This window comes from Medicago truncatula, chromosome 2 (assembly GCF_003473485.1).
Source record: "Medicago truncatula cultivar Jemalong A17 chromosome 2, MtrunA17r5.0-ANR, whole genome shotgun sequence".
Taxonomy (NCBI): Eukaryota; Viridiplantae; Streptophyta; class Magnoliopsida; order Fabales; family Fabaceae; genus Medicago; species Medicago truncatula.
In genome coordinates this window covers 37,232,318-37,260,316 of record NC_053043.1, presented here as the reverse complement: position 1 = coordinate 37,260,316, position 27,999 = coordinate 37,232,318, and the positions used below count along the sequence as shown (strand labels likewise).

Below are 27,999 nucleotides of genomic sequence, written 5' to 3'. Positions count from 1 at the left end.
TTTTAGTACAAAATGCTAGATTGAGACTATGCCATGCTTAAATACTGAGGGATCTCTTGCTTATATTGTGCATGTGGATTATGTACAAATGTGGTATACATGAAGAAAAAGCCATAGCATGTGGGAAAGGAGTTTCGAAACTAAAAAAAATATACTTACATTCTAAATTTAAAATAATTTGTCATTTTTATTTCAAGGGAAATAATTTGTAGTTAAATAACTCATTTTAAATGATTTATAATTAGATGTTAAAATAACTCTTTTTTTTTCAAGTGAATTCCGAAGTTCAGATCATAATTTTAAGGTGTTACACAATCTTATAATAATCTCATGTTTTCCTCAAAAATAATATGATGCAGTGTTCTCAAGTCACAAAATCTTTCAGGCACACTTCCATGGGAATTTGTGAAATTACCTTACCTCCAACAAATGTATGTGTTATTCTAAACCTTACTAAATATTTATCTCATCATCATTATTAAATTATCATCAACAATGGGGTTCTCTATTTTTGTGGTACAGTGATCTTACACGCAACTACCTTAATGGTACAATACCTCCACAATGGGGTTCCATGCATCTTGTCAACATGTATTTTCTCTTACCCTTTCTTTAATTTCTTGTTAAAAAAATGTATGTTGATTAATGGAATTTAATTAATAAATAAATAGTTCATCAACAATGAATTTGTCCAAGTGGTAAGAGGCTTATACCCTTTAAGCAAGCGGTCGGGACTTCGATCTTGTTTTCTTGCACATTAAGAAAATTCGGTTTAGAGATGAAAATTTTGTAACATGTAACCTGTGAAGCCCCGATACTTTAAAATGGATAACGTATTGTATCCCCTGCGTATCCTGCACCCACACCTGCATGATATTTCCCGATACGTATCAGGAGAGTATCCGAAGATTAAATTTTAATTTTTTAAAAAATAATCAGCCGATACTTCCCGATACGTATCAGGAGAGTATCTGATAATTATCCTACATCGATATCTGCCTCGATATTTCACAGTAAATGTTAACTAAAATAACTTAACTCTTCAGTACTGATGTGTTTTTTTTTGGATATAGTGCTTCTTTTTTAGATCGATATAGTATAACACTAACAATGTTCCTTTTGGATATAGTATATCATTGATGATGCTCTTTTTGGGATATATTGTGTATGTAATTGACTAATCATCACTCTCTTAATCATCAATATTATTTATATTTATGTTGATGTGCTACGAGCCTATGACTAGTTTCTTTTGTTTGTTAATATATTTGTATATTAAAAAAAATGGTTATAATTATTGTATATTTAATTATATAATTTTATATTAACGTATTTCAGCCGTATCATATCTTGATTTTTGAAATTTTTCCGTATCGGTGCACTATCGTATCTTGTATCCGGACTTCAACAAAAATAGTAAATAGTTATGAGAAATGGGTTTTGGCTCTCTATATCATTTTTAGAATTTTTTTCGTCCTTTTGGAAAATAATCTTCTAACTAGTTTTGCATGTTTCTTAATTTTGAGACAGTTCACTATTAGGAAATCGTTTAACTGGTCCAATTCCAAAAGAACTTGGAAAAATCACCACCCTGAAAAGCTTGTAAGTAATTTTTCTTATCTCAATTTTTTGAAAATTTCTCAAGGAACTTATAAATATTGAAACTTGAAATGCATAGGGTTCTAGAGTTCAATCAATTTTCTGGACAGCTTCCTCCGGAGCTTGGAAATCTTCATCAACTTGAAAGACTGTAAGCCCCTTAATTTGTAGGAGTTGGAATTGACAATTTCTATTTCCAATGTTGATAAATAGAGGCTATATATAGCATAGCAGAATTTCAATAAATTGTTGTTTCCACGATATGCAATTTAGTTCAAAGTGTTGTCAAATAGCAGCTATAACCGTGATATATCACATAACTTTTATTATAGAGGAATTTGAATAAATTGCTATTTTCCATGATCGACGATTAATAATACTATTATATTTTATTTCATTTGGTTGATTTATTTTAATCTACTGAAAATTTATCTTTAGTGTTGGTTTAGAATTTTGTTGTATGATCATTGGTGAGGAAACTATTTCCTAATTCATAGGTTGCTATAGGTAGTTTGATTTATATAGAAAACCCTAGAAAATAAGTGTGATTATATTCATTCAAAGTTTTACTCAACAAAGTGTAAACTACTCTTCAGAGAATTGTAATCACTAATATTTTCAATATTGTTGAAGGCTTCTTACCTCCAACAATTTTACTGGAAATTTACCAGCAACATTTTCTAAGCTTACTAATCTAAAGCACATGTAAGAATCCTTTCTTTAGTTATTTTTGTTACACTGAATTACATTTACTATATCGATTTCATGTTAATCTGGTGCTTGCTGTCTAAAAATGCAGTCGACTTGGCGACAATCAATTCTCTGGAACTATACCTGATTTGATTCAGAACTGGGCAAGTCTTGAAAGGCTGTATGAACCTTTTCTATAATGCTGTGAAATTTCTAAATCGTCAATTTTTCTCCCTAGTTGAATTGCTTATAATTTAATGGTTTATAGAAGAATTTATTTTAATTGTGACAGGGTTATGCAAGGGAGTGGTTTGAGTGGCCCAGTTCCTTCGGGAATTTCATATCTAAAAAACCTCACCGATTTGTAAGTAAGATTTTCTTATTGTGGTCTGTAGACAAATTACTCTTCTAATTGATGGCGTAATCGGTGCCTGACACTGATGTGACACTGACATATGTAGTCACATTTGATCACTTAAATTTTTTAAATTATTACGAGTGTCTGCGTGTCAATGTATGTATCATGCCTGGTATTCGTGTTTGTGTCTTGTGTCAGTGCTTCATGGTTTGTGGTCACGGACTCAAAATTCAAATTTTCTCTTATTGAATTTCTTAATGCTTAAGACATGTTATGCAGGAGAATAAGTGACTTGAAAGGATCAGATTCTCATTTTCCGCAACTTATGAACTTGAAAAATTTGGAAACATTGTGAGTAAATTTCTTGGATTTTTATTATAAATCAATCATTTTACTAACAAATAATTAAGAAAGAGGAGACACTTTAGCCTTTTTGCACTTAAAGATTTACATATTATCAAATTGTTTGACAGAATACTGAGGAGTTGCAATCTTATAGGAACAGTTCCAGAATATCTTGGAGATATTACCAGTTTAAGATCATTGTAAGTACTAAAACAAGAATCTTATTTCATTATATTACGGTGACTAAACATTCTTCATGTTTCTTTTCGGAAACCAAATTTTCTCTTGAGTAATACTATCCTAAACATAATTTTATTTTCAGAGACCTCAGTTTTAACAAATTAAGCGGACAGATTCCGAACACTTTGGGTGGCCTTGAGAACATAAATATTCTGTAAGCAATATCCTTTGAGTTACTTGTATACAACTAAAACCAATTGAATTCTTAATGATACTTGCAAGAACTTAGTGTGATTTAAACTGATCAAGACAAGATTAGGCTTTTTGCAATGAAATGACGAGAGTTTAATAAAATGTACTGCATTGGTTTTTAGATAGAGACACATTCAAAAAGAGTGAATCTGATTCATTTCTCTCCAAAATTGAGATTCATTTCAAGTCTATGTGAATGGTTTTCAATTTCTGCACTGCAATCCCTGATACTAGGGTAAAATGCAGCCGCAACTGCAGATGTGATGCTGATGAAGAAATCTCTAAATCATTTATATTGCAGCCATAATTGCGGTTGTGCACCGCAATATTGAAATATGTCCATGTGCATATACTCTTTTAATGTAGCTGCCTCTCACTGAGAAGCTTAACTCAGAATGATTAGAAAAAGAGGAATATCTATAAGTGGATATAAGGAGAAATGTGAGAACATTGGTGCAACTTCTGTCCTGATATCATTAATCTATGATCTAATCTTTATTAAAACGAATATCGATATGATCAACTCAGTTAAGTCGATGAAAGGATCCTTGTGGACCGTCCAAGTCATCTGGGAATAGGATCTAATTTAGTGCTAGTTACCATTTTGGTGGTTCATTATGAATTATGAGTTTTATAAACTGACTTCACTTATGTTTTTTTTTTACCTAGATACTTAACTGGAAACCTTTTTACTGGACCGCTACCAAATTGGATAGCAAGACCAGACTACACGTGTGTAATCCTTCCAACCCTACTTATTTGATTTATTGATTTGAAAATTATAACTTCTGCATGCTAAATTGGTGTACCATTAGTTTTCAATGTTTCTATACCAAAAAGGTGTTACATATAGTTCTTTGTTCCATCTTCAATTCTGAATCGCATGCTTAAATTGACACAGAGATCTTTCATACAACAACTTGAGCATTGAAAATCCAGAGCAGTTGACATGTCAACAGGGAACCTTGTAAGAATCCATGTATTTGCATCATACTTTTTTTTGTTTCAGAAATTTTAAGAAACTATCTAAGCTTTGGCTATTTATTAATCATGTGCCTTAGGAACTTGTTTGCATCATCTTCAGAGGGAAATAACTCGTAAGTTTTGTACTACTAATAAATCACAATAAATTATTTTATGCATATAGCATATACATATTATAATGTGATTATGCTGATATGTTACACACCTTCATTATTTTCTCAGGGGAATGGTTGCATGTTTGGGGAACAACGGCTGTCCGAAAAGTAAGTTGATTCTTCATGGATTTCCTTCAGATTCTTCATTTCAATTTATTTATTTCTTCAAAGGTGGAATGTGAAATGCAAAATTTTCTTCCCTATACGAAGAGCTTGTTGTGTAGGACTCGAAATGCGCAATGGAGGACTCGATGATGATGGAAAAATCAGATTTTTTTCCTAATGTGGTTATCTTATTGTAATTAAAATTTAATTCTTTTCTGGTTTGTTATCATGGTTTTGGGGTGCCAAGCCATTAATTGGACTTGAACCTTTCGACCGTTGATATCTCTCTTTTTTCTTGGAAAGGGTAAAAGGAGAAAAACCCTTAAGAAGTTCTAGATTCGGGGGTCGTTTTCGCTACGGGAAGGTGTTAGGCACCCGGAGCGATTATGGTATTCCATAAGAACCGCTCTCCTAAGTTTATTTCTACGCTTTAATTTTATTGACTATTTGTAAAAAAGATGAAGGTGTGATTAGTTAAGAATGGGGGCGAGAAGAAGTAGAATTTGATTTTATTTCGGCTTGGATGAGTTTTGACTCATTGCCTACGTACCGTTTTACGGGATCAAAACCGGCGTAGTTCTTGCTAAAAGACTTGTTGTTTTTTGTCTTAATTGTTTGATTTTAAGTTTTGAAAATGGTTTTGAAGAAGGAGATTGGGAGGCTTCATGAGCATTAGATTTAGCAAAAAAGTGAGGTTTGATTAGTGATTAAAAGGAAAGTCTAAATGATTAAGATGAATTGAATTTTTCTTAAGAAAAAAAAAAGAAAGGAAAAAATGAAGTGTTGACTTCATATTTATTATGAAAATTTTTGAAGTGAAGTTCAATTGTTTTTTTTTTTAAAAAAAGGATGGATTTTCTCTAGGTGTTTAAAACCTAAGCATTCACCTAACCATGCAATCCTATGCATACATCTAAGGTGAGTGTGTGCGTGTCGGTGCGCCATAGTGTCCATAGTCCATATTACAACATTGCCTAAATACATTCTATGGCCCCTTTGCCAAGCTACAAACCAATGATAACAAATTACATCACTAAATGAATCAAAACTTGCAAAAATAAATGCTAAGCTAAAGAAAGTGGAGGGGGTAGTGAAATCACATGGGGAACAAAATGTTAGTGCAACAAGGGAAAAAATATAATTGGAAAGATGCAAGATGTGCCAAATGAGTATGCAACATGAGAATTTAGCAAGCACGATGTATAACCAAGTCAAGATAAAATAATAAAAAAAACAATTCAAAACAGCAAGATCAACATGTGATTAGAGGCATAAACATCTCACATCAACATATCAAAAGATTATTATCACATATTAACACATTAAGGATAAAAATACAATGAAAAACTCATGGCAAATGATCCAAAAGGAATTAAAATGCTATGAATTAATCATGCAATACTTTTATCAAGCTCAACATGCAAAAATGTCATAGAAACAATAAGAAATCAACACAACGTATACCTAAAAAAATCTAGGAATTTTTATCAAAATTTTAGTCAAGGCACAGGTTTCAATAGCACAGAAAAACGGTGTAAATAGCACAAAGGAGCAAAAAAACGTATGGAATCTTAGGCCCAAACCCAAAGCCCAAAGTCAAAACACAGGAAAGCGCAGGGACCGTTGGATTGATCCAGGAGATGGAACCCTAGATCCAACGGTCTAGATTGAAGGGAACGAAACAGAGCTGGACCGGTCCGGTTCAGCTGCTTATAAAAGGATTACAGGACCGGTCCAGTCCATTTTTCCTTCTCCTCTCTCTCTCTAACCCTAAACCTAGTGAGAGAAGCTCTCACCTCTCTCCTCTCCTTCGGTTGTCTTCTCCGGTGAGCTTCACCGCTCCGGTGTGGTGGCTTGCCGGCCCAACAGGGCGGCGCCGCCGCACCGGAGGCGAGAAACTCTACCGTTTTCAAAATTTTTTACAGATTAAGACATCCTTTTTCGTCCTAAACAAGAATATGGCGTTAGATTTTGCATGCAAGGTCTGAATCGTTATAGATCTGAGGTTTTATGTCACAGTTTTGAAACTCTTTTTTTTCTTTGAAACTTTCTTGGATCAAATCTTTTTATCCTTCTTGATCTGTAACGATTCGCTTGCGTTGATGCTTTTTGAAAAGAGAAAAGCGAGATTTACGTGTTTACGGTTACGGTTACGGTTTGTGATTCTGGAAAATTTTTGATATGCTTGCGTGATTTCTTCAGGTTCAACTATGATTTTATTTTGAAAATGAGGTTCTGAGTTTTACCTGATGTTTGTGATGGAGATTCTGTTGAGTTTCTCCGGGAAACTTGATTCTGTGCTTTCTGTGTTGTTGATTCTTGGCTTTAACACTGAAAATAAATCAGTGATTCTTCGTCTGCTTCACCGGTTCAATCTTCTTCGTTTTCTTTCCCTCTTCTTCTCACTGTCTTCTTCGTGATCGTGCTTGAGTCCGTTGCTAACAGCGATGGATTCGCACTCGTATTGTGAAGGAGGCGATTCAATGATGAAGATTCAGTATTGAATCTCTGAGAATTGCAGAGAATTTGATGAATTTGTTGATGATTCAATGATTCTGGTGATTCTGAAAAACGGTTAGGGTTTGAATGTTCTTGGTGTTCTTGAGAAATTTTGAGAGATTTGAAGGTTAGAAAAACACAAGAAGGGGGGGGTTGAATTGTGTTTTCTTTTTCTGTCTAAAAATTCTTCTTCTGATAAAACTTCAGAAGCAGATTGAGAGTGCTTCTGATGAAATGATCAGAATCAGATATGCAGCGGAAAAGAACAGAGCAGAGAAAAGAAAGACAAAGACACAAGCAGTTATCCTGGTTCCTTCCACAACACGGAAGTAGTCCAGTCCCCCTTGCACTTCCAAGGAGATTTCACTATAATCACAAAGATTACAACTGCTCAATACTTTCAAAGTATGAGACTTCACAAAACAATGCTCAAGCACACACGCAAGAGTCTTCCAATGCTCAAGCACTAAGCAAGAGACTTCTAATGCTCAAGCACGCAGGCAAGAGACTTCTAATCAAACAAAACTACAGAGAATTGAGTTTGAATTGAACACTTGATATACAATCAGTGGTGTTCACAATACAATACAGAAAAGACTCTAGACTTTGAATTTCTAAGATGTATCAAATCAGTGCAGAAATTCAGTGTGCTTTGTAGAATCAAATTGACAGAGTTTTGGCGCTTTTGAACTTATGTATGTCTCTTTCTTATCTTCAAGTCTTCACTCCTTTATATAGAGGCGTGAAAGAGACGTTGAGATAATCAGCACGTCTAAAGAGTCGTTTGAAATCCTTTGATTATCCACCAGTGATCCTTTGCCTGATTTGGGTGTAGTCCTTTGAAGGATAAACTTCAAATTCATTCCCATCTTGAGTTGTACAAATTCTGCAGGCATGGCTGTTGTTTTGTCTTGTAGCGTAGACAGAAAACAGAGTAGTGGAGGTAGTGGTTGTACACTTGTACTTTGTCAACTCTATTAAAGAGAGACAAGTGCTCAGTGCTTTCCATATATCCGTTGATACCTCCCTTTCAATTCATCGTTCTTCTTTGATAAGACTGAATTGAGAATCAGCAACTTTGAATCTTCAGTTTGATTAAAGGATCAAATGTAGCTTCTGGTGAAAATATTGCTTCTGATGAAAACTTTTGCTTCTGATGACTTTCTGCTTCTGATGACTTTCTGCTTCTGATGACGTCATCTCTTCAGGAGCAGTTTAGCTTCAGGAGCAGTTTAGCTTCAGGAGCAGTTTTCTTCAGATGCTCAGAATTTCTTTTTCTTTCCATTGTTCTTCCAAGACCTATTGAAATAACTTGAGTAGCCTTTGGTCCTGTACACTTGAACAATTATTAGTAATAACCAATTGACAATTTTTAATACCTTGTTATCATCAAAACTTAATAAGGTTCATTGTGAAACACATTTTGTTCCAACAAGATTTTCTGTTTTGATTCAGTAGCTGAGAAAGAGAAAATTGAGTTTGTGTTTATGAGTTGGCGTGTTGTTAATGGCTTTGAATCTGACTCACTGTTTATATAGTTGACATGTGTACACTTGAGCCAATGGAATTGTGACATCTGGATTTGTATGGGAGGGGCACGGCCTTGGACTTAAAATGGACTTTGGACCTTTTTGCAAAAAAATAAGAATTTTAAGGACTAAACTGCAAAATTAAAAAGAACTTGAAATGAAATAAATAAAAAGCAGTTTGGACAAAAATGCAATTTTGGGACCTCAATTGAGGGACCAAAATGCAATTAAAAATAAAATTTGAATAAAAACATAATTTGACCAAACGTAAAGTGAAACAAAAATAAAACTGACGAAACGGACTAAAACGAACCAATGGCTTAAATGAGGTACTTCAAAGTAACCTCCCTATGCCAAAATTTCGTGTGAAATGACCAAAATGCCCCTGGGGCTAAAAATGACCTAAACCAACTCAAATTGACTTTGACACTGACTCAGATGCGAGTTTGAAATGAATTTAAACAGGGTTTACTGATGAAATGTTAAAAATGAATTTGAAAAGACTCAGAGACAGTCACAAGGATGAAAATGGGTCCCACTGCAGGAAATGACCAAAATACCCTTCTGTATGACTTTTTTGCAAATTTTGAAATAAACTGTAGAAAAAGCAATGCAATGATTCAGAGACACTTTTGAATGACTTACAAGACAAGTAAAGACATTTCGAAAAGTTTTATGCAAGAAAAACATAGGTAAAATGGTGATTGAAAATACTGCGAGGCAGAGACAAATTGAACTGTGCAGTTGAAATTTGATAATTGACAAAGTTTGAAATGAAATTGGGCCCAGTATTTTTAGGTCCAAAAACAGGGTATAACAGCTGCCCCTATTTAAGTTTCTTTGTCTGGAGAGTCAAGAGACGGAGTCTTTGGCTTGACAGGACGAAGATACTTAAATATTAGCATTTGCACTGTGTTTGGACGTAAAAATACGCCTAACCATTTTCAAATAATATGCATGCCATGCGTCATTTAGATTATGAATGCAAGACCTCATGGGGATTGGAATTAACAAAATATGTCGTATCCATTGCGGGATTGGTAGACATTGACAAAGATAGTGAATAGCAGAGTAACGGGAAACTAGAAACAAGTTGGACAGGTACAAGCTGTTCTTGGATTCAAACTAGCCACTTGACCGGGGATGAAACAAACAGACAACTGCGAGTTGTTCTTATGGATTCGAACTGGTCACTTCACAGGGGATAGAGGTTACTGGACAAACATGAGTTGTTCTTATGGATTCGAACTGGTAACTCACTCGGGGATATTGGGAAGTGCGAGTTGTTCTTATGGATTCGAACTGGTGACCCGACTGGGAAAAAGAGAAAATTGGCAAGTACGAGTTGTTCTTACGGATTTGAACTGGTGACTCGACTGAAAACATGTAAAATTGGCAGGTACGAGTTGTTCTTAAGGATTCGAACTGGTTACTCGACTGAAAGCAAGGCAAATAGACAGGTGCGAGCTTGTTCTTGGATGCGAACTGGTTACTCCACCGGGCAGAAACAGATAGACAGGTACAAGCTGCTCTTGGATTGAGCTAGCCACTTGACCAAACGGAAACATATTGACAGGTACAAGCTGCTCTTGGATTGAGCTGGGCACTCGACCGATAACATAAGCAAATTGATAGGTACAAGCTGTTCTTGGACTTGAACTAGCCACTTGACCAAACAGGAACATATTCACTGGGGATTAGTTTGTTTGACAAAATATAGATTGAGATTGACTTGACGTCGATTTGATTTGAAAGGTAGAAATTGAGACTGATTTTGACATTGGAAATGCGATATGCATGGATGATATAACAGTTTCATTAAATGCATGGGTACGCAATATGCATGATTATGCATGTATGAATGCTTGTAATGCATGATTGTTGGCAGTTTGTAAGCACGACTTCACGGGGAAGACAAGACATTAGAGCATTGGGCACGTAGTGGCTCGTGCTATATTACACATTCTTGTAAATCCTCTTTGGAGATGACGTCGTTGGGAGACGTGTCGGAACCATAGCTGAGGGCAGGTAGATATGCAACTTGCTGGAGATAGAATCTTGGAAGACCTGACTGGGGAAAATGCCGTTGTGCTGGGCATTTCAGCGCTGGGTATGTTGTAGACATTGCATCTGTGGTCAATGCTTTTTGCATGTTATATTCTTAATTTCATTCATTCATTTTTTGCATCCCATTTTTGCTTGGATCGCCCTTTCGGGTTTTCGATCCACCGGGGAAATAAATTCTTTTCAATGCCCCATTTTTGCCTGAACTGCCCTTTCGGGTTTTCAATCCAGCGGGGTGCTCATTCTTGCCTAAGCCGCCCTTCCGGGTTTTCGACTTAGCGAGCCTTTTCATTTTCATGCATTTTCATTCTGTTTTTTCATTCTTGCCATTGACCACAGACTATCCCGGAGGAGAACCTGCTTGTAACATATATTGAAATAGACATTAACATACTCTCGCTCATGCATGTTTCATTTGATCGTACCCTGTTGCTCAGGTTTGCTTTTCAAAGTAAACAAAAAGTTTTCAATTTTCAAAATGTTTGTTTCGAGCATTATCATTATCAAAATAGAAAGAAAATGCTTTGTATATAGCTTTGAAAGTAGAAGAAAAATAGAGTTTCAAACAAAAGCACAGGCTCAAATTGATGTATAAGAGTGGTGGTCAGCCGAAGGCGTGACTCCACGGATTTACAAAGCTTGGAAAATGGTAATTTTTTATTGGTTGGTGGTACATTGAACACAGTAATCACTACATTTCCTGGAAATTTTGAATTCATAAGCACAGAAACTTCTGATGAAGATGGTCATTAACAACTGCAAATGCCCCAAGGGGGACGGTGGTTGGCCAGATATAGTTACTTGCCTTTTGTTTCAATCTCATTTTTGCATGAACCGCCCTTTCGGGTTTTCGGTTCATCGAGACGCTCATTCTTGCCTGAGTTGCGTGCAATCTCAGCGAGCTTTTCATTTTTGTTTTTTTTGTCCCTTATTTTTGCCTGGACCGCCCTTTCGGGTTTTCGATCCACCGGGAAGCGCATTTTTGCCTAGGCCGCCCTTTCGGGTTTTCGACCTACCACGCTGTTCTTTTCATATTTCTAGGCAAAGTATTTCTTGACTATATCGGCATTCACTGGATTTGGAAGTTCTACACCATCCATGTGTGTAAGGATTAAAGCACCACCGGAGAAGGCCTTCTTGACAACATAAGGACCTTCATAGTTAGGCGTCCACTTGCCCCTTGGGTCGGGTTGCTGGCTTATCCTCCTTTTCAATACAAGTTCCCCTACCTTAAATTCTCGAGGATGAACTTTCTTGTCAAAGGCAGTCTTCATTCTTGCTTGATATGACTGTCCACGAGCCATGGCATCCATACGTTTTTCCTCAATCAAATTCAACTGATCATACCGGCTTTGGCACCATTCAGCCTCAGATAACTTTGCTTCCATGATCACACGGAGAGATGGGATCTCCACTTCCAAAGGAAGAACTGCTTCCATACCATATACAAGAGAGAAAGGGGTTGCCCCGGTTGAACTGCGCACAGTAGTACGGTAGCCATGCAGAGCATAGGGTAACATCTCATGCCAGTCCTTGTAAGTGGTTACCATCTTCTGGACAATTCTCTTGATATTCTTGTTGGCGGCCTCAACTGCACCATTCATCTGAGGTCTATAAGGAGAAGAGTTATGATGCTCAATTTTGAATTCTTCACAAAGAGCTTGCACCACATTGTTGTTCAGGTTGGTACCATTGTCGGTAATAATCTTGCTGGGAACACCATATCGACAGATGATGTTGTTCTTGATGAACTTAGCTACCACTTGCTTGGTCACATTGGTATAAGATGCTGCTTCGACCCACTTGGTGAAGTAGTCAATTGCCACTAAGATGAAACGATGACCATTTGAAGCTTTCGGTTCAATTCTTCCAATCATGTCGATGCCCCACATTGAGAACGGCCATGGGGATGAAATAACATTGAGAGCGTGCGGAGGCACATGAATCTTATCAGCATAGATTTGACATTTGTGGCACTTTCTGGCGTGTTGGTAGCAATCATGCTCCATGGCCATCCAGTAGTAACCTGCTCGTAGCAACTTCCTTGACATAGTATGCCCTGTAGCATGGGTCCCGAAGGTACCGTCATGTACATCATGCATTAACTGCTCCGCTTCATGTTCATCAACACATCTTAACAATACCATGTCATAGTTTCTCTTGTACAGAATATCTCCATCTAACAGGAATCTACTGGCCAATCTTCTCAGGGTCTTCTTATCTTGTTTGGAAGCACCCGGCGGATACTCACGGCTCAGCAAGAACTGTTTGATGCCGTAGTACCAGGGTTTATAGTCAACCACATTTTCGCCAGCCTGATCGATCACATCCCCAATAGCAAACACATGCGAAGGTCTTTCAAGGCGTTGCACTTTGATTATTGGCACATCATTCCAATGGTTTACTCGAAACATGGAGGATAGAGTAGCAAGAGCATCAGCCATTTGGTTCTCATCACGAGGAATATGGTGCAACTCAACCTTTGTAAAATATGTCAGCAAACGTCTCGCATAATCACGATAAGGAATCAACTTAGCATGGTGGGTCTCCCACTCACCCTTTATCTGATTGATGACGAGTGCAGAATCTCCATAGATGTCGAGGTGTTTGATTCTCATGTCAATTGCTTCCTCGATCCCAAAGATACATGCTTCGTATTCAGCCATGTTGTTTGTACATTCGAACAGAATTCGGGCGGTAAAAGGAATGTGATGCCCCTGTGGGGATACAATGACTGCCCCAATTCCTTTACCATAAGCATTGACAGCACCATCAAAGACTAAACCCCACTTGCTAATGGGATCTGGACCTTCATTAATCAACGGTTCTTCGCAGTCTTTTGATTTCAAATACATGATTTCTTCATCGGGGAAGTCGAATTCAATTGGTTGGTAATCATCAAGAGGTTGATAAGCGAGGTGATCGGCAAGAATGCTACCTTTGATTGCCTTTTGAGTTTTGAACACAATATCATATTCAGACAAAAGCATCTGCCAGCGTGCAATCTTCCCAGTAACAGCAGCTTTCTCAAAGATATACTTTATCGGATCCATTCTGGATATTAACCAAGTTGTATGATTCACCAAATAATGACGCAGGCGTTTAGCGGCCCAAGCTAGAGCACAACAAGTCTTTTCAAGCATTGTATACCGAGTTTCACAATCGGTGAACTTCTTGCTTAGATAGTAGATAGCATGCTCTTTCTTTCCGGTTTCATCTTGTTGACCAAGTACACATCCCATGGATTCATCAAATACTGCCAAATACATAATCAAAGGCCTTCCTTCCACGGGAGGGACAAGGATAGGTGGTTCCAGCAGGTAATTCTTGATGCTATCAAAAGCTTCTTGGCATTCATCATTCCATACAATAGGCTGATTCTTCCTTAGTAGCTTGAAGATCGGCCCGCAGGTTGCGGTCATGTGAGATATGAATCGGGAGATGTAATTCAAACGCCCGAGGAAACCTCTGACTTGCTTCTCTGTTTGTGGAGCTGGCATTTCTCGGATGGCCCGGACTTTATCAGGATCGACTTCGATGCCCTTTTGGCTGACAATGAAGCCTAATAACTTCCCGGATCTGACGCCGAATGTACATTTGTTGGGATTCAATCGCAGCTTGTATTTTCTCAACCTTTCAAACATCTTTGTTAAATATTCAACATGCTGCTCCTCATCTGTTGACTTCACAATCATATCATCCACATATACCTCAACTTCTTTGTGAATCATGTCATGAAACAGAGTGGTCATTCCCCTTTGGTAGGTAGCACCAGCATTGATTAGGCCGAACGGCATCACTTTGTAGCAGAAAGTACCCCATGGAGTGATAAAAGATGTCTTTTCTCTATCTTCAGGAGACATTTTGATCTGATTATAACCGGAAAAACCGTCCATGAAGGAGAACACCTTAGATTGAGCAGTATTATCAACAAGCACATCAATATGAGGTAATGGAAAGTTGTCTTTTGGACTGGCTTTGTTCAGGTCTCTGAAGTCAACACACATCCGGACTTTACCATCCTTCTTTGGCACAGGCACAATATTGGCAACCCATTCGGGATACTCAACTGTCATGAGGAAACCCGCATCAATCTGCTTTTGAACTTCACTCTTAATCTTGAGAGCCATATCAGGATGAGTCCTTCTCAATTTCTGCCTGACGGGAGGACATTCAGGCTTGGTGGGGATCCGATGCTCCACAATCGTAGGGTCTAGACCTGGCATATCTTCATAGGACCATGCAAAAATATCTGGATATTCCCGGAGGAGTTGGATGATCCTCTGTTTAACCCCTTCCTCTAGAGTAGCACCAATCTTGATTTCTCGCTTGTTTTCCTCGGTACCTATGTTGACAAGCTCAATCTCTTCTTGGTGAGGCTGAATGGCTTTCTTTTCTTGCTCAAGTAACCGAGTGATCTCATACGGTATGTCATCACCTTCCTCATCTTCGGCTTCATACACAGGGAAATCAAAACTTGGAGGAACCGTAGGATTACTGTGTTCAACGGATTTATTATGGTTCAACCTGCATATAATGATTGGATGATTTTAGAAAGAGTTTTTTTTTTCATGCAGATTTTTGAAATTAATAAGAAAATACAGACGTTTTGGTTTTTTCTGGCATTACCATTGTTTCCAAGGGAAAAACACTAAAAAAAAAGAGTAGTCGTGGAAGAAACGACAAAATTTTATTAATCAACGGCAATGCCGAAACAAACATGCCCTTACAGAAAATATCACCCTCGCTTTGGGCAGAGCGAGAGGATCGTTATTTTGAAAACAAAGCATTAAAGCAACAAGACACATTACTCAGAAACATGCATGATTGAAGGAACGTCAATGGCATTCCAATCTCTCGCAATGCCTCCTGGTGTAACAAATACAGGCCTGAGACCAGATCCAGTGGCTTCTTCAGAGATAGCATTAACAAACCCAGCACTGTGGAAGACTCCCGAGGAAACCCTTGATGACGGAGAGAACCCGAGACCTTCTTTACGCTTGTTCTCACAGAGCTGTATCACCTTGCCCCAACCGGCAGTCTGACCTTCCTGGATAACCTTCTGAGCATCTTTCAATGAAGCCATAGCAGCCCCAGCTTTCTTAGGCTCTGCACCTTCAATGGTCAAACCTTGGAAAGCAGTCCCTTCAGCAGACCCTGCTTCAATACAAGAGAAAGAAGTCAGCTGGCTGACTAAATATGCTTCCTCACCATGAACGGTAACAAGTTTTCCATTCCTTATGAACTTCAACTTCTGATGTAAGGTGGAGGTTACCGCACCCGCATCGTGTATCCACGGTCTTCCCAGCAAACAACTGTAGGATGCATTAATGTCCATCACTTGGAAAGTAACCAAGAAATTCTCAGGGCCAATGGTTATTGGCAAGTCTATCTCCCCCAGCACATTCTTCCGAGATCCATCAAAAGCTTTGACCAAGAAAGTACTTCTCCTCAAAGGGGTCCCACGGTAGCTCAACTGATCTAGAGTTGTCTTGGGCATTACATTGAGAGAGGAACCGGTATCCACCAACACATTTGATATCAAGTCTGATTTACAATTCACCGAGATGTGCAAAGCCAGATTGTGACTCTTTCCCACTTCCGGCAGCTCTTCTTCACTGAACCAGAGGTTGTTACAAGCAGTAATATTTCCCACTATGCCACCGAAACGATCTACCGTAACTTCGTGGTCAACATAAGCCTGCTCCAGCACTTTCAACAAGGTATTCCTGTGAGCCTCAGAGCTCAAGAGCAATGACAATACAGATATCTTCGAAGGAGTCTGCAGCAACTGATCAACGATCTTGTAATCGCTCCTCTTTATTATTCTCAGAATCTCATCTAAATTCGAATCCTCTATAGATTTGCCTGGCTGGTTCACCTCTGTAGCAATGGGTGAAACAACGGTTGGAGTTGCTTCTTCAACTGGTGGAATGGTCGGTGTAGCTACCTTCTTCTGAAATAATGGCGGACGAACCTTCCCGCTTCTTAGCGCTGCAGAAGTCCCTTCGGCAATATTGCTTACTGTGGCAAAGGAGGCTAGAGGCACCTCTACTCCATTTTCTATCATAGTAGCATTGTATTTGTACGGGATAGCCTTGTCCGAAACATAAGGAATTGGTCCTGGCAGTCTTATCACCAAAGGTTCAGCATTCTTCTTCAAAGGTACACTCTTGACAGGCGGATCGTGAAAAACTGGCACAATCACGCAAACATCACTGACAGTCAGAAGATTATCATTCATCAAGCTTTGGATGTCGTCTTGAACAGCATGGCAACCCAAAGGATCACGGAGGCATCCTAGACACTTGGCATGATCATGGCTGAACAGAGAAGCTTTGCACAGCTTGATGTGCAGAGGCACCAGAGGAGTTGCGACGTTGCGGACATCAAGTCTAGGAGCTTCCTCACACACTTCGATCATATTCACAGCGGCATGATTTGGGAGAGGATTGTCGAGGACATGTGGAACATTATTCTCAAAAGTCAGCTTTCCCTGATCAATGAGCTTCTTCACGATATACTTCAAAGCATAACACCCCTCGACATCATGACCTAAGGCACCTTGATGAAAATCACATTTAAGATCAGAGCGGAACCTTGGAGGTAAAGGGTCCGGTGGAGGCTTGCCCTGCCTAGTCGTGCAGTGTCCTCTCTGGAGTAGAGTTGGAAGAAGTTCTGCATACAACATTGGTATAGGAGGAAAAGTTGGTCTAGCATACTGCTGCTGCTGCTGTTGCTGTTGTTGTTGTTGTTGAACCGGCAACTGTTGTTTCATCTGTTGGGCAATTGCATTGACGGGCACCTGAGGCTGGCCCGGTGGCAAAGGGTACTGATGATAAAACGGTGGGAAGAACGGATGCTGAGAGTACGGCATATATGGGTATGACGGAGGCATTTGAGCTGCATTGATAGGAGCAACAGTAGCCATTGATTGACCGGCTCCAGCTGACACCATCCCCACTTCCGTTTCTTTCTTCTTGTGGTGTCCATTACCATATTTCTTCGACGCATTCACAGAGGATTCAACTTTCTCAAACACAATGATTTCATCCCTGACGGCTTCCTCAAGACGGGTTCCCATAGTGACCATCTCCGAAAAGTTGTTCGGGGCAGCGATGATCATCCTCTCAACATAATCTTTCTTCAAGGTCTTTAAGAATGTCTGGGTCATTTCTTCTTCATCTAAAGCAGGGGTGATACGGGCAGCTGCCCCTCTCCACCTTTGCGCATATTCACGGAAACTTTCCTCCTTTTTCTGAGATAGGGACCTGAGGAACTCCCTATTCGGCTTCAAACGAGTGTTAAACCCGTAGTGGCTCTTGAAAGCAGTGGCTAGCTCATCAAAAGTATGGACATCGTCTTTGCTCAGACTAGTATACCACTCCGCAGCATCTTCCATCAGACTGTCTTGGAAGTAATGGATCATAAGGGAATCATTGTCCTTGTAGTTGCCCATCTTCCGGACATATTTGACAATATGATTTTGAGGACAAGTCAGCCCGTTATACTTGTCGAACTCCGGGACTTTGAACTTTTTTGGAACATCTACCTTCGATACTAAGCAGAGATCCTGGGTTTTAATGGAGTCTCCATTTCCCCTGTTGGCCTTAATTTCCCGTCGGAGCTCTTTGGCAAGTTCTGCCATTCTCTCTTCTATAGTTCCGGTTGTGACAGTACTCCCGTGGTGCGCATTAGCATGGACAAATAGAGGCACCGCATTCACGATGGGCTCGGTAACAGTTGTTGCGGCTTGAGTCAAGGCGGTACTAACAGGGGTTAAGTTTGCCCCTGGGATTGGGCCATTGTTGGTAGTACCAGAGGTCCCTGCCCCTGTGTTGGCAGTATAGTACAGCGGAAGCCCGTAAGGATACCCGGATGGCATGATAGAGCGGGGATCAGTTGTTACGGTAGGAGTCACATTTGCGGCTGTAGAAACTACAGGAACTGGTTGTTCCTGAGCAGCCAACAGAGCAGTCGTAGCATCATGAGCTTTGGCCAATTCCTCCCTTAGAGATGCCAATTCGGTACGGAGCTGTGTGTTTTCTTCTTCCATAGCCCTTTTCTTTCTTCTGTATTCTCTGGTTCGATCAATTCTATCAGGTTCGTAAATTCTCTAAGCACGAGCCACTTTTCACACTGCGGCAGAGAAACCAGGAGGTGGTAAGCACTTGGAAGCCTTTGGGACCAATGCATGATGCATATGATGCATGATATGCAAATGCAAATGCGAAAGACTTATTTTTCCATCGAAGGATTTTTAAACAAATTAGAAATCTTGCAGATAATCAAAACTACATAGCATTTTCAAAAGGAAGACTTTGAAATTTCAACAAGATAAACAAATGAAGCTCTCAAGCATAGGAAGTAGTCGGAAGATCATCGGACTCGGAATCTGAATCACAGTATCTGGCAAAGAAGTCTCGTCGTCCTCGAGCTCTCTTGGAGTCCCTCATAAGCAGCTCATCTTTCTCTTCCAATTCCCTCCGGGCCTTAGCTAGCTCTTTCTTCAACATTAGATTCTCATGAGTCTTCTGCTCATCTCTACCATCCAAAGTCATGATTAGATTCTCGGCTTGATTGTACCGAGCTTTCCACACTTGTTTCTCACGACTCTCCATAGCTAGATGCTCCTGATACATATCCTGAGTCGCGGGAAGTAGAGGTAGAGGCATAGACGGAGTGGATGAGGACACGTATCTCATAGCTGGATAAGGCATACCAATCTCCTCAGCTCGGTCTATCACCCACTGAGTATAAGCCTCATGAGCAACACCAGATCTCACACCTAGATGCTTCACACTCTTCCTTCGGACTTTAGACCAAGCATCCATGAAAGCTTTCCTTTGTCCTGTAGGGGCATTCGTGTAGAAGAAGAACTCTGGAGATGTAGCAAGATTGATGGGCTTCGACTTCATAGGAAAACCAAACTGTCTCATAGCAAGCTCGGGATTGTAGTTGATTCCTCCGCGGGTACCAAGAAGAGGTACATTGAGAAAGTCTCCACAACCCATGATAATTTCCTTGGCTTGAGAGGCGGGAGTGATCCAGACGACCTCGTCAGGAGTGAGAGCCATAATCCGCTGAGAGTAGGACCAATTTTCCGAGTTATCATGGAAGGAACTCGGAAGGTGCGAAATAAACCACCTATACAAAAGAGATGTGCAGCAAAGAATATACCCACGGCCCTTGAGAGTCCTGTCATGAATGGCGTGGTAGGTATCCGCTAGCAAAGTAGGAACCGGGTTCTTGGAATGGAAGACCTTGATAGCATTCATGTCCACGAAGTTGTCGAGGTTCGGAAAGAGAATGAGCCCGTAAATAAGCAAAGCATAGCCTCGAGTGTATCCTGACGAGTAGTACTGAGATTAGCCTGATCAAGAAGATACTTTGAAGTGAACCCCCGGATGTGAGACTTGGTAATAAGATGGTTGGAGACGTCGGAAGTCTTGAGGTAGAGATCCTTAGCAATAACCAGAGGAGTAAGAGAAGTCCCGGGACCGGTGAAAGGCGTCTTCTCGGCTATAGATAAACCCACTAGATCGGAGTAAGCCTCGAGAGTAGGAACCAACTGAAAATCCGGGAAAGTGAAGCAACGGAAGCTCGGATCATAAAACTGCACTAGAGTGTGCACTAGCTTCTCGTCCACATCGGTTCGGAGTAAAGTAAGCAATCCCCCATATCGGAGTCGGAACCCTGTTTGACTCTTGACCTTGAGTGCCAACTCTCTCAAACTAACCAAATCCACTTCCTTGAACTTGTAGCACTTAGTCTTCTTCATACCTGTGATTATTTACAAGAATTTCCATTTGTTTAAACCCTTCGATGAATGCATGAAAAATGTTTATGCATGAATGCATGTATGCATGATTTGTGTTGTTAAAGAACGAGGTGGGTTGAGTTTCAAAGTAACGGGGCCACGGATGGACACAGCGTCCGGTGAACTAAGGCTTTGGATAGTAGTAACCAAGGTTCTAACACAGTTCCCAAACTGCAACCTCTCTCACATATATCATGGTAGTACAGGACGACACCCGTTCCATGATTATTTGTGAGAAGGTCTAGTTTGAGTGTAGTATCGCGTGACGACTAAAGTTTGAGACAACACTCAATTTAGCCACCGCACTACGTCCTAAAAAGGCTAGGATGGGTTTGGTAACTACGGTTCATAGCTTCGTCGAACAATTGAAAGTGAAGTGCCTAAGCATGACAACACACGCCGACAATATCACCTTCAAAATGCCTCAGCTATGTGAGATTGATCGCATAATCCAATACACGAGGCAACCCCCGGATCGAATTGTCGATTATATCTCTACCTAAACATAAGTTCACTCAGCCCGGGTTAGGACTTTTGATATTCTCACCCCACACGTTAAATGAAAGTAAACAAGTATTCACATAAGCAATAAAACAAAGCGTAAATATAAACTAAGGAAAACTAGGCGTGACCCGCTAAAAAGAATCCCCAGTGAAGTCGCCATTTCTGTTATCATGGTTTTGGGGTGCCAAGCCATTAATTGGACTTGAACCTTTCGACCGTTGATATCTCTCTTTTTTCTTGGAAAGGGTAAAAGGAGAAAAACCCTTAAGAAGTTCTAGATTCGGGGGTCGTTTTCGCTACGGGAAGGTGTTAGGCACCCGGAGCGATTATGGTATTCCATAAGAACCGCTCTCCTAAGTTTATTTCTACGCTTTAATTTTATTGACTATTTGTAAAAAAGATGAAGGTGTGATTAGTTAAGAATGGGGGCGAGAAGAAGTAGAATTTGATTTTATTTCGGCTTGGATGAGTTTTGACTCATTGCCTACGTACCGTTTTACGGGATCAAAACCGGCGTAGTTCTTGCTAAAAGACTTGTTGTTTTTTGTCTTAATTGTTTGATTTTAAGTTTTGAAAATGGTTTTGAAGAAGGAGATTGGGAGGCTTCATGAGCATTAGATTTAGCAAAAAAGTGAGGTTTGATTAGTGATTAAAAGGAAAGTCTAAATGATTAAGATGAATTGAATTTTTCTTAAGAAAAAAAAAAGAAAGGAAAAAATGAAGTGTTGACTTCATATTTATTATGAAAATTTTTGAAGTGAAGTTCAATTGTTTTTTTTTTGAAAAAAAGGATGGATTTTCTCTAGGTGTTTAAAACCTAAGCATTCACCTAACCATGCAATCCTATGCATACATCTAAGGTGAGTGTGTGCGTGTCGGTGCGCCATAGTGTCCATAGTCCATATTACAACATTGCCTAAATACATTCTATGGCCCCTTTGCCAAGCTACAAACCAATGATAACAAATTACATCACTAAATGAATCAAAACTTGCAAAAATAAATGCTAAGCTAAAGAAAGTGGAGGGGGTAGTGAAATCACATGGGGAACAAAATGTTAGTGCAACAAGGGAAAAAATATAATTGGAAAGATGCAAGATGTGCCAAATGAGTATGCAACATGAGAATTTAGCAAGCACGATGTATAACCAAGTCAAGATAAAATAATAAAAAAAACAATTCAAAACAGCAAGATCAACATGTGATTAGAGGCATAAACATCTCACATCAACATATCAAAAGATTATTATCACATATTAACACATTAAGGATAAAAATACAATGAAAAACTCATGGCAAATGATCCAAAAGGAATTAAAATGCTATGAATTAATCATGCAATACTTTTATCAAGCTCAACATGCAAAAATGTCATAGAAACAATAAGAAATCAACACAACGTATACCTAAAAAAATCTAGGAATTTTTATCAAAATTTTAGTCAAGGCACAGGTTTCAATAGCACAGAAAAACGGTGTAAATAGCACAAAGGAGCAAAAAAACGTATGGAATCTTAGGCCCAAACCCAAAGCCCAAAGTCAAAACACAGGAAAGCGCAGGGACCGTTGGATTGATCCAGGAGATGGAACCCTAGATCCAACGGTCTAGATTGAAGGGAACGAAACAGAGCTGGACCGGTCCGGTTCAGCTGCTTATAAAAGGATTACAGGACCGGTCCAGTCCATTTTTCCTTCTCCTCTCTCTCTCTAACCCTAAACCTAGTGAGAGAAGCTCTCACCTCTCTCCTCTCCTCCGGTTGTCTTCTCCGGTGAGCTTCACCGCTCCGGTGTGGTGGCTTGCCGGCCCAACAGGGCGGCGCCGCCGCACCGGAGGCGAGAAACTCTACCGTTTTCAAAAATTTTTACAGATTAAGACATCCTTTTTCGTCCTAAACAAGAATATGGCGTTAGATTTTGCATGCAAGGTCTGAATCGTTATAGATCTGAGGTTTTATGTCACAGTTTTGAAACTCTTTTTTTTCTTTGAAACTTTCTTGGATCAAATCTTTTTATCCTTCTTGATCTGTAACGATTCGCTTGCGTTGATGCTTTTTGAAAAGAGAAAAGCGAGATTTACGTGTTTACGGTTACGGTTACGGTTTGTGATTCTGGAAAATTTTTGATATGCTTGCGTGATTTCTTCAGGTTCAACTATGATTTTATTTTGAAAATGAGGTTCTGAGTTTTACCTGATGTTTGTGATGGAGATTCTGTTGAGTTTCTCCGGGAAACTTGATTCTGTGCTTTCTGTGTTGTTGATTCTTGGCTTTAACACTGAAAATAAATCAGTGATTCTTCGTCTGCTTCACCGGTTCAATCTTCTTCGTTTTCTTTCCCTCTTCTTCTCACTGTCTTCTTCGTGATCGTGCTTGAGTCCGTTGCTAACAGCGATGGATTCGCACTCGTATTGTGAAGGAGGCGATTCAATGATGAAGATTCAGTATTGAATCTCTGAGAATTGCAGAGAATTTGATGAATTTGTTGATGATTCAATGATTCTGGTGATTCTGAAAAACGGTTAGGGTTTGAATGTTCTTGGTGTTCTTGAGAAATTTTGAGAGATTTTCTGTTTTGATTCAGTAGCTGAGAAAGAGAAAATTGAGTTTGTGTTTATGAGTTGGCGTGTTGTTAATGGCTTTGAATCTGACTCACTGTTTATATAGTTGACATGTGTACACTTGAGCCAATGGAATTGTGACATCTGGATTTGTATGGGAGGGGCACGGCCTTGGACTTAAAATGGACTTTGGACCTTTTTGCAAAAAAATAAGAATTTTAAGGACTAAACTGCAAAATTAAAAAGAACTTGAAATGAAATAAATAAAAAGCAGTTTGGACAAAAATGCAATTTTGGGACCTCAATTGAGGGACCAAAATGCAATTAAAAATAAAATTTGAATAAAAACATAATTTGACCAAACGTAAAGTGAAACAAAAATAAAACTGACGAAACGGACTAAAACGAACCAATGGCTTAAATGAGGTACTTCAAAGTAACCTCCCTATGCCAAAATTTCGTGTGAAATGACCAAAATGCCCCTGGGGCTAAAAATGACCTAAACCAACTCAAATTGACTTTGACACTGACTCAGATGCGAGTTTGAAATGAATTTAAACAGGGTTTACTGATGAAATGTTAAAAATGAATTTGAAAAGACTCAGAGACAGTCACAAGGATGAAAATGGGTCCCACTGCAGGAAATGACCAAAATACCCTTCTGTATGACTTTTTTGCAAATTTTGAAATAAACTGTAGAAAAAGCAATGCAATGATTCAGAGACACTTTTGAATGACTTACAAGACAAGTAAAGACATTTCGAAAAGTTTTATGCAAGAAAAACATAGGTAAAATGGTGATTGAAAATACTGCGAGGCAGAGACAAATTGAACTGTGCAGTTGAAATTTGATAATTGACAAAGTTTGAAATGAAATTGGGCCCAGTATTTTTAGGTCCAAAAACAGGGTATAACATGGTTATTCCAGCTTCATACTCTCTCCATATAAATTGTGGTGGTAAGGTCATAACTTCTAAGGAAAGCTTGACATATGACGATGATTCAAATGAAGTTGGACCAGCAAGCTTTCACCGTAGTGGATCGAATTGGGCACTTAGCAACACCGGCCACTTCTTTGATAGTAGCCTTGTGGACAACTATACCTGGTCTAATAAAACGAACCTTGCCATGGACAATGGCGAGTTGTATATGGATGCACGTGTTTCTCCTCTTTCTCTAACATATTATGGATTTTGCCTGGGAAATGGAAACTACACAGTAAATCTCCATTTTGCAGAGATAATGTTCACCGATGACCAAACATATAACAGCCTTGGAAGGCGTATATTTGACATCTATATTCAGGTTCGTAGTCTCTGTCTTATCTTTTTCAACGACATTTTTTCGTATTGATCAAATTGTCCTTTGAAGATTATAAACAATCTTTTGATTGAATTATTGCAGAAAAGGTTGGTGCTGAAGGATTTTAATATTGCAAAAGAAGCCGGTGGAGTTGGTAAGGCAATCATAAAGAAGTTCACTGCTAGTGTGACTAGTAATACGCTGGAGATTCGCCTTCATTGGGCTGGGAAAGGGACAACTGCTATCCCATTTGGATCGGTATATGGCCCTCTTATATCGGCTATATCGGTTGATCCTGGTTAGTAATAGCTCTCTTTAGTTCTTCTTATGCTATTATCCTAATCCTCCAATACATGCAAATCTCTTATATCATAATCAAGCAGACTTTACACCACCACCAGTGGAAAAGGAAAGTAGCAGACTAGTGTGGGATATTGTTGCAGTTGTAGTGGCTGTAGCACTAGTTATCTTAACGATATTTGGTATAGCTCGATGGAGAAGATATCGAAGAAAGATAGGTCCATTAGAAAGAGGTAAGCATTAAGAAGATACTTTAAATCTAAAACACTCATAACATATATCCCTGATTTTAATATTGATTTATATATTTGTTCTCACTTCAACCAACAGAGCTAAAGGGTTTAGATTTCCAACCTGGGCTATTTACGTTACGGAAAATCAAAGCAGCAACTAACAACTTTGATATTGCCTATAAGATTGGTGAAGGAGGGTTTGGTCCTGTTTACAAGGTATTGTGGAAAATCTACACTTTCATTTGAAATTTGAAGATCTATTATTGTTTTTACTTCTTTATAACTTCTTTCATATATAGAGATATAATATAAATTTCTCGAATTGCAGGGTGTTCTTTCAGACGGCACAACAGTAGCAGTTAAGCAGCTTTCTTCTAAATCAAAGCAAGGGAACCGCGAATTTATTAATGAGATCGGCTTGATTTCTGCTTTGCAACATCCTTGTCTAGTTAAGCTCTATGGTTGTTGTATGGAGGGAGATCAGTTGCTGCTGATATATGAATACATGGAAAATAATAGCCTTGCTTGTGCTTTGTTTGGTAAAACAAATTTCTATAAAGTCAAGTTTTGTAGCTCTTTCATTAAATACAATCTACAATATTTTATACAAAGCATATACCATATGATTATGTTGTCTAATTTTCTATAACATTTATAAATGAAGCCAAAGAAAAAGGTCAATTGAAATTGACTTGGTCGACAAGGAAGAAAATTTGTGTTGGTATTGCTCGAGGTTTGGCTTACCTACATGAAGAGTCAAGGCTAAAGATAGTTCATAGGGACATCAAGGCAACTAATGTGTTGCTCGATAAAGATCTCAATCCAAAGATATCCGATTTTGGTTTGGCCAAGCTTAAAGATGAGGGATACACTCACATAACCACTAGAATAGCTGGCACTTAGTGAGTTCTATGACTTGTGATTATCATTTTCTAAGTGTAGTTCTAATGTGTGGCAAAAAAAGAATACTAGTCAAATTAATTTACACCGCTTATTATGAATTTCAAGGATATGAATTTTCAATGTTGCAGTGGATATATGGCTCCAGAATATGCAATGCACGGATATTTGACGGAGAAAGCGGATGTTTATAGTTTTGGAGTTGTTGCCTTGGAAATTGTTAGTGGGAAGCACAACACCATGAATAGGCCAAGGGATGAATGCTTCTCTCTTGTTGATTGGGTAACTAACACATCCATAACTTCATACCTTATATCCAATTTGAGTCTTCGTCGCAGTATTTATAAGTTTGTTTTGTATACGGTTCTTTAAAAATCATATTCAATTTTCACAAAATGCCACCTTTGAAGAGATATACAATTTTCACTTCCAATTATTTAATGAAATCTTCTATATTATTTTCCAAGAAGGTATCCAAATAAAGTGTCATCCATGCTTGCTAAATATTTTAATTTTTGTCAAACTAGAATTACAAAAGAAAATTGCTATTTCAAGCAAAATGCTATCTCGCGAAGACATCGCGACTTTGTATTCCACCCAGCCACTTTTATTGACTTCCTCCTTTTGCAATTGACTTACCGTGAATTTTCCATAATTCCAAGTTTTCATTGGTCGCTTTTTAATTTGTGATGCTTTAGTCATGGTTTTATTCGCTTTTATTCGCTTTATATATAGAAATGCTGATTACAAAATGGGTGATTCTATACTGTATTTCCTACATATACTTTATGGATAACTTCAATCTTGAATTTTAATTTAGGCCATGCTGGATAAATAGCTTAATTAAGTATTTATCATATAAGTGGTTATGCACATGTTATTTCTATAGCTCAAAAGATAAAATAAAGGCAAATTGTTTTCATATAAGTTATCATGGAGAGTTTATGGAAATAACCTAAAAACAGCTTATATACATGTCATAAATTGTTTGAATAAGCACTCCCAAACAGTCTCACAAGTGTTTATACCAGTAGACAAGCTCAATTAATCAAGTCAATCCAAATTGTGAATTCCAATTGTATTTCATATTTATCAGGTGCATCTCTTGAACGAAGAAGGTAACATAATGGACCTAGTTGATGAGAGGTTAGGTGAAGATTTCAAGAAAGAGGAAGCAATGATCATAATCAATGTAGCACTTTTATGTACTCATGTTTCTCCAATGCACAGACCAACTATGTCATCAGTTGTAAGCATGCTTGAAGGAAAATCTGTTGTTGAAGAAGTTATGCAAGATACAAGCCAAGTTTTTGAAGGCAAGAAGTTGGAAATGATTCAACAATATTATCAGCAAAGTGAAAAAGTTGATACACCTGAGACTCAAGAAGAGAGCATCTTAATAAATGCAACTTCAGAATTTATGTCTGATGCAGATATGCATTCTATCAGCATGGATTCTCCTTGTAGAAGTCTAAATACTTTATAAATGTTTATATCTGTTGATCTTTCTTTCACATACTTTAGGAAAATTATAATTTACAATCCGGTCGCAGTCGTATTAGAATTATTACACTTGAAACATTCATGATGATCGATCTGTTAAAGAAACACACTTTGGAGTTTA

The 27,999-nt window shown here is 38.6% G+C and overlaps 1 protein-coding gene across 1 annotated transcript; it reads left to right on the top strand.

Moving 5' to 3' along the window:
* The first annotated feature begins 28 nt into the window (after positions 1-28).
* On the top strand, positions 29-27,922 carry LOC25487217 (probable leucine-rich repeat receptor-like serine/threonine-protein kinase At3g14840). Its single transcript, XM_039831089.1, has 23 exons — positions 29-93; positions 360-431; positions 523-591; positions 1,531-1,602; positions 1,679-1,750; positions 2,233-2,304; positions 2,399-2,470; positions 2,582-2,653; positions 2,927-2,998; positions 3,121-3,192; positions 3,315-3,386; positions 4,094-4,156; positions 4,326-4,391; positions 4,486-4,521; positions 4,631-4,671; positions 24,569-24,945; positions 25,045-25,240; positions 25,326-25,475; positions 25,573-25,691; positions 25,804-26,014; positions 26,140-26,377; positions 26,507-26,657; positions 27,472-27,922. The coding sequence occupies exons 1-23, from the start codon at positions 29-31 to the stop codon at positions 27,859-27,861; spliced, it is 2,820 nt and encodes a 939-aa protein (XP_039687023.1). The 3' UTR covers positions 27,862-27,922.
* Positions 27,923-27,999: the final 77 nt, after the last annotated feature.

Bases quoted from the DNA above. Each gene is read 5' to 3' on its own strand.
- LOC25487217 (XM_039831089.1), top strand. From the start codon at position 29: ATGCCATGCTTAAATACTGAGGGATCTCTTGCTTATATTGTGCATGTG. The intron at 25,476-25,572 runs GTAAGCATTAAG...TTCAACCAACAG, and splicing joins GATAGGTCCATTAGAAAGAG to AGCTAAAGGGTTTAGATTTC. The intron at 26,378-26,506 runs GTGAGTTCTATG...TCAATGTTGCAG, and splicing joins ACTAGAATAGCTGGCACTTA to TGGATATATGGCTCCAGAAT.